At 39.8% G+C, this 11,221-nt stretch overlaps 4 protein-coding genes across 4 annotated transcripts; 2 read left to right on the top strand and 2 right to left on the bottom strand.

The window, feature by feature from the left end:
• Positions 1-81: 81 nt before the first annotated feature.
• On the bottom strand, positions 82-1,598 carry pla2g1b (phospholipase A2, group IB (pancreas)). Its single transcript, XM_037482591.2, has 4 exons — positions 1,148-1,598; positions 850-1,006; positions 653-780; positions 82-348 (listed from the first exon to the last, which is right to left on the bottom strand). Exons 1-4 carry the CDS (start codon positions 1,185-1,187, stop codon positions 224-226), a joined length of 450 nt encoding a protein of 149 aa, XP_037338488.1. The 5' UTR covers positions 1,188-1,598; the 3' UTR covers positions 82-223.
• A 144-nt stretch (positions 1,599-1,742) lies between these two features.
• On the bottom strand, positions 1,743-4,820 carry asgrl1 (asialoglycoprotein receptor-like 1). The gene is made up of 8 exons (XM_037482590.2): positions 4,746-4,820; positions 3,960-4,040; positions 3,788-3,871; positions 3,626-3,706; positions 3,484-3,534; positions 3,244-3,383; positions 2,959-3,074; positions 1,743-2,857 (listed from the first exon to the last, which is right to left on the bottom strand). The coding sequence occupies exons 2-8, from the start codon at positions 4,036-4,038 to the stop codon at positions 2,704-2,706; spliced, it is 705 nt and encodes a 234-aa protein (XP_037338487.2). The 5' UTR covers positions 4,039-4,040; positions 4,746-4,820; the 3' UTR covers positions 1,743-2,703.
• A 477-nt stretch (positions 4,821-5,297) lies between these two features.
• Positions 5,298-7,513, top strand: LOC119225009 (cytochrome c oxidase subunit 6A, mitochondrial). The gene is made up of 3 exons (XM_037482592.2): positions 5,298-5,443; positions 6,966-7,108; positions 7,206-7,513. Exons 1-3 carry the CDS (start codon positions 5,338-5,340, stop codon positions 7,293-7,295), a joined length of 339 nt encoding a protein of 112 aa, XP_037338489.2. The 5' UTR covers positions 5,298-5,337; the 3' UTR covers positions 7,296-7,513.
• A 965-nt stretch (positions 7,514-8,478) lies between these two features.
• On the top strand, positions 8,479-10,401 carry LOC119225006 (uncharacterized). Its single transcript, XM_037482589.2, has 7 exons — positions 8,479-8,797; positions 8,906-9,080; positions 9,215-9,285; positions 9,371-9,544; positions 9,625-9,722; positions 9,887-9,949; positions 10,033-10,401. Exons 1-7 carry the CDS (start codon positions 8,782-8,784, stop codon positions 10,174-10,176), a joined length of 741 nt encoding a protein of 246 aa, XP_037338486.2. The 5' UTR covers positions 8,479-8,781; the 3' UTR covers positions 10,177-10,401.
• Positions 10,402-11,221: the final 820 nt, after the last annotated feature.

Raw genomic sequence — 11,221 nt, 5'->3', positions numbered from 1 at the left:
TCGATTCGATGAACACTGCAATATGTGCGACACAAGTTCTCCATACTTGAGCCAACAGACACAAAGACACGCAAAAGCGAATCAAATCAATTGCCTACTTTTATTCAAATTTATGTCATTGTACAAAATCAAACCCCTTTTACACATTTTGTGTTCAAATTACACAGAAATTCAAATTAGATAAGACAGCCTTTCTAGCTTTTCTAGCTTGTTTTTTTCCAACTCAGTTGACGCAGTGGACTTTGTGATCCAGGTTTTTGTTTTCAGCATTGTACTCGGCATTAGCGAAGCAGTAAGCAGCGTCCCGATCACACTTGCATGTGGCAGCCTGGCACTTATCGTTGGTAGCTGCAGAGACAGAGTTGAGTCAGGAAATTGACAGGCAGCTGCTCAATACCGATCAGACCTGTGAGACCTATATACAGCTGTTTAAATACTGTTACATGTTATATGCATAGTTTCTACACACAGGGAAACAGGTGCAGTCTGGTTTAATCCTCAATATTTGCACTTCAGCTGCAGTAAGTGCTGTACAAAGTATTTTTTCTCAAATACTGAGTAGTGCCGTTGCAGAATTTCAACCAAAAGAATCCCTGAAAATCTGAAAAACTCCGTTGGACAAGCCATCATAGTGGGGGACCCAAAGTCTTACCTGAGCAGGTCACTTGTTCATTTGAACAGGTGTAGTCATAGACCAGAACATGGGGAAGGTTGAGGATACCCGAGCATCCAGGAAGCTTTCTGCTTGCTTGATAGCATTTATCATGAACTTTACAGCACCTAAAATACACAAGACCAAAAGTTACTTTTATCCTTTAATTGATGAAAAATGCAACGCTTGCCTCGTACATGTCCAACTCATCCACAGGGCTGCCACTTCCTCCGAAGCCGCACCAGCAGCCGTAATTGTTGTAAATTAGAGGGTTGGCGCCAGGCTGAATGCAGGAGATCATATTCCCAAACTGCCATAAGGCCTTGGGTATCAGGGCAGCACGGGCTGCACAAGCTGGTTAAGAAAGACAAAGTAGAACAAAGTAGATGGTTAAATAGTACAAAACTCGTTAAATATCCTCAAAAGAACGATTATGAGAGAAACCATTTCCTCCCATAAATCCATTCCACACACATATTGACTCTTGTTTCTTACCAGTGAGAAGCAGCAGCAGCAGGGGAGCCGTCACGTTCATGGCTGCAGTAAGAAGAACATGAGTTTGAGTTCAGTCAGTTTATATGTCAGGAGCTGAGAGTGAACGTGCAGATAAGGGGGAGAAGAGAAGGTGGGAGGTTCAAATGAGGTGGTGCTTTTTCTAAAGTTTGTAGTTGAGAATTGCGATTACCTCGGCATGCATTTAACACGTTACATTTTCTGCGGTGTTCTCTTAGACCGAGCTGTGTGTCGGGGGAAGCATGTCACAGCACATCATCTCCACAATCATGAATTAAGCCTGATTGTTTTTTTTCACAATATATGGGCGAGGATTATCCAAATCTTGTTTAAGTTTGTGCTTGAGTGACAACTCATTCGCTCCAGTTTGATGCCACATTTTGTAATTAAAGAGAAGGACGATACATAATAACAATGGTTGTATTAATAAAAATAACAAAAGGTAAATCAGAGAAAATATCCACAGGAAAAACCGTGAGAAGGAAGACAATGACTCATTAATTTCAATTTGATCTTTTCACATGGTTTAAATATCCTAATCAAATGTTCCCCAATCTAGTTAGTCTTTTGTTCGGCTCACTCTGGCCTACTCAGGTTTGCATTTTCCTCCTCTAAACAGAAGTGGACTTTAATGTAATGTTCTAACACACAGCTGTGCAAATAGCGAGCCCTTATCAGAGTTCCCAAGACTTTTCCATTGGCCACCAAGCTCGGTTACTTAAGAAAATAAAACAACAAACACTGGGAACATGACACAAACTGTAATGCTGATGAACCAAAATGTATGGAAAAAGCTTTAGTGTGTGTCTGTATTACTATACCTGCTGTTGCTACATGTGCATAAATAGAAGTTGCATAATGAAGTAGTAAGCGATGTGGTGACTCTCACCTATCAGCCAAAAAAAGACCTGCCGCAAGATAAGAAGTCGGCTTCAGGCTTTTTAGCTTTTGATCCTTCGTCCTCAACCTGCAACCTCGTCATCCTCCTGCTGCTCAGCCTCCCTAGCCCGTGAGTGTCTGCTCAAAGCACTGAAACAACATGGCTTCATAGTTCTGGCATTGCTGTTTGGATGAATTGACCTAGTAGTAATAAAATCCAGTAGTTGCTCAACAAAAATGTGTTTTTCAACTGTATTTTTGTCTTCTTTTATCTGTGTTTCTGTTTGAAGGAACTTCAAACTGGAAATGAGTGTGAATACGAGATGACGTCCCACCAAAACAAATACGTAAGAAATACAATTCTTCTGTTTTTGTACTCTGAATATCTTTGTGTTATGGAGTGCTGTTTGTTTCAATGCTGTGTGTGACGACTCCAGCAAGACCACAAGTACATGAAAGAATCAATAAAAACTCAACTGCATTCACAGTCATTTCTAGCTGTATTATTCAACAACAAGACCTCACATGCGTCTTGTGTATACAGTACAATTTGTATCCATCTTGTGAACATGCAAAATGATTAAACTGATATATAAAAGATTCATTTCCATCATTGTTCATTTGAGCCATTACTTCACACCACGGCGGTTCTCTGTCTCTCACGCTCTTGTCTCACAGACATATTTATACGACAGATGACAGTCCGCATCGTTCCACATCTTGCGTTTGCGTCTCTCGGAAGCGTGAATCTGCCCGCAGTCCTCTCCGTTCTCTCTGTAGTCCCAGTTGTCGGGCTGACCGTTGTCCCAGAAGCTGACCACAGACAGTGGAAGGAGAAGATTAACCGTTAACAAACAAAATCAAATCAACAAGCTTTTTTTAAAAAATTGATGTTGTTTTGATCGTTCTCTCACGTCGGCGTTGAATTGAAGTCGGTTCCATCCACCCAGCTCCATTGTCCCTCGTGATCTCGCTCCACCAGTCCGATCCAATAGTTATATTTGATATCAACTACTTTTGAAATGTAGTCCTAGAAAGAACAAAAAAACAAAACTGCAACGGGGTGTTTGAGGCCTTTTATGCCGAGAAAGGATAACACACGTGTGCAGGTGCTCCTCATCAGAGTCCTGTGTTCAGAGGCAGAAAGTCAACTCCGTTCAAAATATATGGAACCAAACAGGTGCAACCTCGAACCTCACCAGCTCCTCGACATCATTCAGAACCACCAAGTGTCCTCCTTGTCCCCGACACTGCTCCTCTGCTTTGCTCCAGGTGGCGGCCGTGGATGACAGCCGGTAGCAGCTCGTCCGGAAAGACACCCAGCCCTCCCGACATGTTCCTGGAGTGTTGAGGATTAAGATCAGTCAGGAGAGCACGATGTGGAAAGAAAAAAAACCCAGAATTCTTATTTGATTGATGTCAAAGGGTTCAGTCTCTACCTCTAACTGGAACAAGTCTCAGTAAAAAGACCTCCTGCACCAGAGATGCATCTTGAGTTTGGAAGCAATAAAATAAAAAGGAAGCTGTAACGGGGGCATCGCTTGAACATCATTTAATCCAGACCCCAAAAAATGTCCTAACCTGGACTGGACGATGAAGTTCTTTCATGGTACGTCCCAAGATTGAGTTTGACGTCAGTGATTTCCTTGTTTAACTGAGAGACTTTGAGATACAAAACATTTGGTTTAACGGTAAGACGAAGGATGTGAGTTAGCTGCATTCAAACTGAGTTTAAAGTCATACATTTGATCCCAGTGATCATCAGCAGGATCAACAGCAGCAGCACCAGGACTCCATATAAGACACAATACACTATCCTCTTCATACCTGTTGACGGTGAACGACATTTTTTAACAGTTTTATGGCGAGATTTGACATTATCGGATCAAAACGAAAGGACAAGTACATGTTTTACCGGTTTGTGCAGACGTGTTGTGCTCTCCTCGAACAGAGCTGTGATCCATCGGCCCAAACTGCTGATACTGAGACTCCATTACTGAAAATGAGCACATTCTCTTGGGAAATATTATTTGGGAAATATTTTGGGGACTTTTTAATGTAAATAATTATGTGTCCATCTATGCTGCTGTCATTTGTAATTTGTAAAGTGAAAAGTTTATAGTCGATGAGGAAAAAAGTATTCATTCCAGAGTCTTGGCACAGTGGTGAACTAAATCTCCTTTGTTTGCTTTCAAGCCCAATACGTTAACTATTAACAGTTTGATAAATAAAAGGGAATTATTCCATTATATACTGTATGATACACAAACATGTTCCAACACATACAGCTATTTTTACTACATGCTTTGCTAAATGTAAATTATGATATCAAAGCATTACCTTCATTGATATCCTGACTATTAGGGTTAATTCAAGTATATTGGGACAACAGGTAATTTGGATAAGTAAAAAGCATTTTAACTTATCCCCTGTGATGTCACCTTCGTTATCTCATGTGACTTCACCATAGCCTTTTCAAGGCAAAAGAAAAATGCTTTTTCCTTGTGCTGTCCCAAATTACCTGATGTCCCAATATAGCTGAATTCACCCTGAAGTCTGATAGTTTAACTGTTATTTGTACATGGACAACACAGTGATTAATGGCCATTCCTACTCAGTTATGGGATTTTAATGATGAAATAAATGACTACAAACTAATTTCAAGAATAAACATACAACAAATTGAACATTTATCACTTACCTTCAACAACCAGAATACTCTGAATCTCTCCTGTTGGACTCTGATCTCAGTTCACAAAAAGTCCTCCCCTTTAAAGAGAAACACTTTAAACACACTTTCTAATGTACAATCACTCAATTACAATGTATCATTATCCACTGATTCAAAAAAACAATAAGGAAATAAGAGTTTGTTCCGTTTCATATGATGTGTGAGATGCTTTTGTGAAATGCAGACAAAGAGAATTTTATTTTACATTCTTTAGTGTTGGGGCGTCTCCTTTTTAAGTCCACCATCATCTCCACAGTTCAGAGCTTATTCAGCTTGTTTTAACCAACTTTCTTCAGCAACTGTTTTCTGATCAACTTTACAATTTAAGCTTCACTCGGATGCATTGTAGCACTGCATTACCTTTGTGGTGATTCCCACGTGTGTCTATGTAAAGTACACATGGACCTTCAACGGCCGGTTATCAGTACACTTTTGTTTTTTCTACACGGTATCTGTAGTTCACAGTCTCGCCGCTTGGGGTCGTGGTGGCGCTCTCTGACTTCCGCGTGATACTTCTACTCAAAAGTCTTCCTTCCGGTGTCTGAGACTCTCAGAAAGGAAAATGGCGGCTCTCGGACGCGTCTCTCAGATGTTGCTGAGGTCTTCTTTGACCCAGACCCGGCGTCAGCTCTCCGCTGCTGCTGCCGGCGCACACGGCGAACAAGCGGGTAATTGTAGCGGGGCGTATTTTATTCCCTGGATGTATTTATTGTTATTTGTTTTACGACTATTCGTGATCTTTTGACAGTGACCTTGCTTCGCTAACGCTAGCTAACCGTTTTAGCATTAGCGTTTGCTTTGAATCCTTAAATGACAACACGTAGAATAAGCTCGAAACATCGACCATCTAACATACGTACATTGTTATTTAAACCTGCGGATTCACTAAAACATTAATGTCACTCGTGTAGTCTTAATGTTGGGTACCTTTTACGTAAAGTGTGCGATTTATTATGCCTGGAAGTGGTGTAGTGTCCCATTAAGTGTGTCCTGCAAGGTAATAAGAGAGAAACGACGTGGTCTTATCGGGTTAAAAGTTACTCGAAACCTCGCAGTTCTGTCTTCATTATGTTTAACATAATATTCGTCATATCCAACGATACAAGGAGGAATAGCAGACAACACGACTATATGACCTAAGTTCAGTGAGGGAGGGCAAACACGAGCAAGCTAGGAGTGTCTAACGTGAAACATGAGTTGAATCTAGTATTTTTTATATATATATATAAAAATAATATTTCATTTTGTTATAGTTAAGTTAAATTTGCATGAAGGAAAGGTCAGCAGATTTTCATATTATTGAAAACGGACCTTTTTCAAGACTTTAAAATTTAAAATGCTGTTATTACTCTGCAAAAGGATCAACTTATTATTACCCAGCTACTACAGTGCTTATCTTTTTAAATGTTAAATGAGACCTTGGTTAACTGCATACATGTAGCATTTTACATTTTGATATACTGTGCCAGAGGCTGTTCACCTTGGGGACCTGCTATATAAATATATAATGTAATAATATACAAATGCAACTATTGATAGAGGTATAATGCACCTAAAATGCATATAGCACCTAAACTGCTTATTTATTGAATAAAACAGTAATGTTTACAATAAATCACTGATCAACGTGTGTTTTGATGGAAGTCTTTGCTGAAACTAATAAAGAACCTCTTATTCAATGACAAGTCATACATAAAACACTTTGCATCACAGATTGTTGTTTATTGCTGGTAAATGTCATTAAATTGTACTACATTGATTGATATGTCACAATTAATTATGTAAGCTTAAATTGTAAGCTATATATCCGTTGAATCATTTTCACAGTCTCTATCTTTATTCTGAGCATTACTTGTTTGAAGATTCCTGCTCAACTGTAATACTTGGAAACAGAGTTCAGGGTTTTTCCTAATGTTGTTTTACAATGGTTGTTGTTATGCACCAAAACACCCAGGCAAATTCCTTTGTTTGTGAACCCCTACTTAGCAATAAAACTATTTTGATTCTTTATGAATAGGCCTAGTAGCTTCCAGGGAAATAAGCTGGAGGCGGTGCACATTTGAACTGGGGTAAAGCATGCACTCTGGGTAATGCCATCAGCTCATAATGAAATTTCCCTTTCATATCATTCATGTCATTGAATGCCAGCTATATACTGTTCCAAAACAAATAATTGTTGGTCTCTTGCAGCCAGGACATGGAAGATCCTCACTTTTGTGGTTGCCCTCCCTGGTGTTGCAGTGTGCATGTTGAACATGTACCTTAAGGAGCAGCAGCATTCCCATGAACAGCCTGAGTTTGTCCCTTACAGCCACCTGCGCATTCGCAACAAGGTCAGACTTCATGCAACATAAAATATTCATTTTAAAGAAATGCCAGTATTTCCTATATTTTTACTGGAACATGTGTCGCCTTATTTTTTTCTTGCAGCGTTTCCCATGGGGAGATGGCAACAAATCGCTCTTCCACAATCCACACTTGAATGCTCTTCCCGACGGCTATGAGGGCCATGATGAATAAACCCTTCCTCCAGACCTCATAAACGGCAAAGGGACCAGTCCTCACTCAGCATTCGATTCTGGACCACAGATTTACAGCTTACGTTTTATTTTTGTTGCATTTACCTCTGTCCTCTCAACATGGGGCACCCAAACCAACAGTTCCTTTTTACTTTGGACCATTTAGCAAAATGTAAAACTGATCCTGAATTAACATAAATAAAGTAACTATTACCTCTATTACCATTTACTTTCTTGTGTTTTCACCTACAATGTTTTTAAGTACAGCAAACCTTTTCAGATGTCACAGCAGTAACCAGGTAGGTGTTAATAATAAATAAAGGCTGATTGTTTTCATGCTGCCATGGCGTACTCTGATAATGAACTACCATTAGTTTATATTTGAAACGCTTGCTCACTCTGTGTGACAGAGAGAGACGGACCTAGCTTTTGTCGACTTTCACATTTTTAGTGCCCAGTTAAGGTGCCTCACGGCTGGTACAGCTGGAAACCGGGGAAATATGAAATGGTGACCCTGTATCTCTCCCCACTATGTTAACACTGCAGTGTAGTAAGCGCTGCTACTTGCGAGCTCGACCTGTTAAATTGCGAGGCAATAGAAATGCAGGAATTGGTTGAATTGAATCTTTTTAATTTGCTTTCTAAAGCCCCTGCTGACCTTTTTTTTTCATTTGTACAGGCAATTTCACATATGGCTGATTTGGCCTCTTGAGGAGTGAAAATGTGTGCAAGCCATAATTGACATCTCCCTCCCTCACACCAGTGAAGATGGGGTGGAATTAAAAATGTAAATAGCATACAGTGAAGCGACTGAAATACCCTTCTTTTGAGTTCATGTGCCTTTTCACACTGATTCCAGCTGCTCTATACATGTTAACTTCTCAATTTGTGGGGAAAAAAATGATAAACTGTATAGAATGGAGTTGGTTAAATGTGCACCTATCCTTCAGATCATCACACTATGTGTGTGTGATATATATACACACACATACATACATACATACATATGTGTGTATATATATACATATACACACACACACACACACAAGGAAGAGCACTGCTCCTCAGGCCCTTTTCACAACAATTTGACTGCCCATGTTCCTTCTCAGACGGTATTTATTAACCCAACAAAGGAAATTCTCTCTTTTCAGTTTCACGTGACTCGCTCTTTGTTGCAGGCTCCACCTCTTCAACGCGAACGCGCCTTAAGCCGAATTAGAAAATCCTGGGTTAACAAAGCTGACTGATGTATAGCTTCATAACAACGAGTCTCTTCTTTCCGTTTGCGTCGCTTGTACAGTAATTGATTACCGTGAAGCGTTCCGTTACTAAACCGTTCGATATCTTACGATCGGGTGTATTCCGCTCGATGCCCGTGGGTAACGATTCGATTACTAAATCTAGCATTGAAACATCTCGGATAACTGCGCGCACCCGATCCGTCACAAGAGGGAAGCAATCGCACGCGGAAACCCGGATCATTAAAAATGAACACAGACAGAGGTGAGCGGACCTTGTTCAAGACCTCATGAAATATAAAGAAATTATGATAGACTATTAAAGATGTGCATTTGAAAAAAAAAACCTTTTTTTAAATGCTTCTTTAAATAGATGCCCAGATGATGAGAAAACAGGAGAGGGCTCATTTCTTCAGCTCCAGAGAGCAGGAACTCATTTTGAAGTTGTATGAAGAAGAGAGAGCGGTATTGACAGCCAAATCGAACACTTCCACTGCCTCAAAACTGAGAGAAGAAGCCTGGCAGAGAATTGCTGATAAAATAAACATGTAAGAAACTGTATTTTGTCTAATTGAACTTAAATTAAAGTCTTTCCAATATTTACACTTGAATATTATATATATATACACTTCCAGTAATATCCCTGGCACTTATCTCTTCATTATTTTTCTTTACTTTCCAGGTTATCGGACAGCGGCCACAAAAGGTCTTGGCAGCAAGTGAAAATCAAACATAAAAACATAGTGCAAACAGGTAATCTAGTTCCTGCAAGTCTTCATTTCCAATGATAATAATGTCCATGGGAGTTTTTCCACTTCTCAATTTTATGCTCATTCAGCAAAAAGAAGACAGGTAGAGGGGGCGGGGAATGACGAGGGATCGGCGACCCCATCGCTAACTTCTGCAGAGGAGGATGTGCTGCAGCACAAAGATAAGATGCTGAGAGTGGAGGTCCTGCCCGGTGGTGCTTGTATTGAACCGCTGGTTGGATCTGACAGCTCATTTATCAGTGGTAGGTGAACTCACAGTCTGATTGAAACGTGAAAGCAGTTCCCCCGTATCTAACTTCATGTTTGGGACAAACCCATTCAGTCTCAGGACACCCTGTCCTCCTCTTGCCCGTAACGAAGACTGAACCAGAAAGCCTGAGCGGTGATGAGACGGACATCAGTGACACTCATTTTGAAGGGGTAAGTGTTTCTGAACATGATTTTTAGCAGCTGTCTCCTAAAAATAGCATTCCTATGAAAGTAAATCGATTACATCGATTGCATCGTGAATTATGCTCTCTAGAAAATGTACAGGTATATTATTTCTACACTTAACGCTAACATATAGATGTCCTTTTTCGTAGGATATTCGCGGCTTCTTGGGGAGAGACAACTCGGCTTGTGCTCCGATTGGTGAAAGCACTGGGGTGAGTCATCTCACCAGTTAGCTATGGTAATGACAAAGAATAACGACAACATTAAGCTAATGTCTTTTTTCTTTATTTTGCAGAAACAGACCGACGATATAAGAGGCCTTTACTGCTGCTACCTCAAGAAGGAGATAGAGAACCGTGACCAACAGATGGCATACAGAGCACTTAAAATGAGAAAGCTGGAGAAAGAAATTTTACTACTTGACAAGCAGCTGATGTGACCCTGCAAAGAAATATTAATGTTTTGTCTTACTATTATAATATGTTAAAACAGTGTTTGATTTATTCTTCGGCTTACAACTGTAACACATTGTGCTCCAGTGTGTCACATAAACTGATGAGTTAACTGCAATGATGCAGCAATGTCTTCTGTAAATTTTTACGTGTCCTTTTTATTGTTGCCATATTGCACTTTGCAACTCTACACATGCATCAGCACAGAGGGCCTAACACAGCGAACCGTCAGCGTCAGAATCTTCCCTTTAGTTGCCCACATGATATTTCAACCCCGCTGTTGTCTCGGCAGGAGATACGACCGCGTGGCCTTGAGGCCCAGTGACACTTCAGGGTGGTGTCCTGAAGAGGTTGAGTCTCTTTCCTTATCAAATTAGTGCATTGATACACTCTGTGTATTCTAACACATTGGATCTGAAAATTAGAACCATCTACATTACTATGCACAGTATATTTCCTATGTGGTTGCAAATCCTTTGTCGTCACAAGTGAAACAGCAAGAGAAACACAATTTTCAGCAGACTGCTCAAGAACACCTTTTGCCCTTTTTTGTTTTTCTATATTCTTTCTTTAAATATCTATAGAGAAAATGCCCGTGGTTCATATTAAGATAGTTCTTTGAGGGAAAATGCTCGTAATTCTGTTGTTCAAATCTACAATGAACATTTTAAACCAAACGGTGAATCGGACAACCCATCACAAATAGAAGTTGACATTAATCTCTAATGTGGGTTTACTCAGTATGAAACTCCATCTGATCAGCTGCCACACCCAATCAATTGACTTTAAAATGAGGATAGAAACATCTAGTTTATATACATCAAATTTGCCATTTTAAAGCATGCTCTAAAACATGTTATCAAAAAATAATTGTATTTTGTGAACAAAGAAATTGTGGTTTAATATGACGAAAGTTGCTTAAAGTAATCATTGTTTAGGAAGTCATAGATGAAGTCATAGTAAATTATGTCAAAAAAGTCTATTATATTAGTACAGTCATAGTACAGTGTGCCAATGTGTATTAGTAAAGAA

This window comes from Pungitius pungitius, chromosome 5, assembly GCF_949316345.1.
Source record: "Pungitius pungitius chromosome 5, fPunPun2.1, whole genome shotgun sequence".
NCBI lineage: Eukaryota > Metazoa > Chordata > Actinopteri > Perciformes > Gasterosteidae > Pungitius > Pungitius pungitius.
Note: the sequence above shows the minus strand (reverse complement) of the source record. Positions and strands in the feature narration are given on the sequence as shown.

Coding starts and splice junctions, on each gene's coding strand:
- pla2g1b (XM_037482591.2), bottom strand. CDS start 1,187: ATGAACGTGACGGCTCCCCTGCTGCTGCTGCTTCTCACTG. Junction 1,007..1,147: donor GCTGCTGCTGCTTCTCACTG/GTAAGAAACAAG, acceptor TTTCTTAACCAG/CTTGTGCAGCCCGTGCTGCC. Junction 349..652: donor TGAACAAGTGACCTGCTCAG/GTAAGACTTTGG, acceptor CTGTCTCTGCAG/CTACCAACGATAAGTGCCAG.
- LOC119225006 (XM_037482589.2), top strand. Junction 9,545..9,624: donor TGACAGCTCATTTATCAGTG/GTAGGTGAACTC, acceptor AAACCCATTCAG/TCTCAGGACACCCTGTCCTC. Junction 9,950..10,032: donor CGATTGGTGAAAGCACTGGG/GTGAGTCATCTC, acceptor TTTATTTTGCAG/AAACAGACCGACGATATAAG.
- asgrl1 (XM_037482590.2), bottom strand. CDS start 4,038: ATGGAGTCTCAGTATCAGCAGTTTGGGCCGATGGATCACAGCTCTGTT. Junction 3,707..3,787: donor GATGATCACTGGGATCAAAT/GTATGACTTTAA, acceptor TGTATCTCAAAG/TCTCTCAGTTAAACAAGGAA. Junction 3,535..3,625: donor AACTTCATCGTCCAGTCCAG/GTTAGGACATTT, acceptor TCCAAACTCAAG/ATGCATCTCTGGTGCAGGAG.
- LOC119225009 (XM_037482592.2), top strand. CDS start 5,338: ATGGCGGCTCTCGGACGCGTCTCTCAGATGTTGCTGAGGTCTTCTTTG. Junction 5,444..6,965: donor CGCACACGGCGAACAAGCGG/GTAATTGTAGCG, acceptor GGTCTCTTGCAG/CCAGGACATGGAAGATCCTC. Junction 7,109..7,205: donor ACCTGCGCATTCGCAACAAG/GTCAGACTTCAT, acceptor TTTTTCTTGCAG/CGTTTCCCATGGGGAGATGG.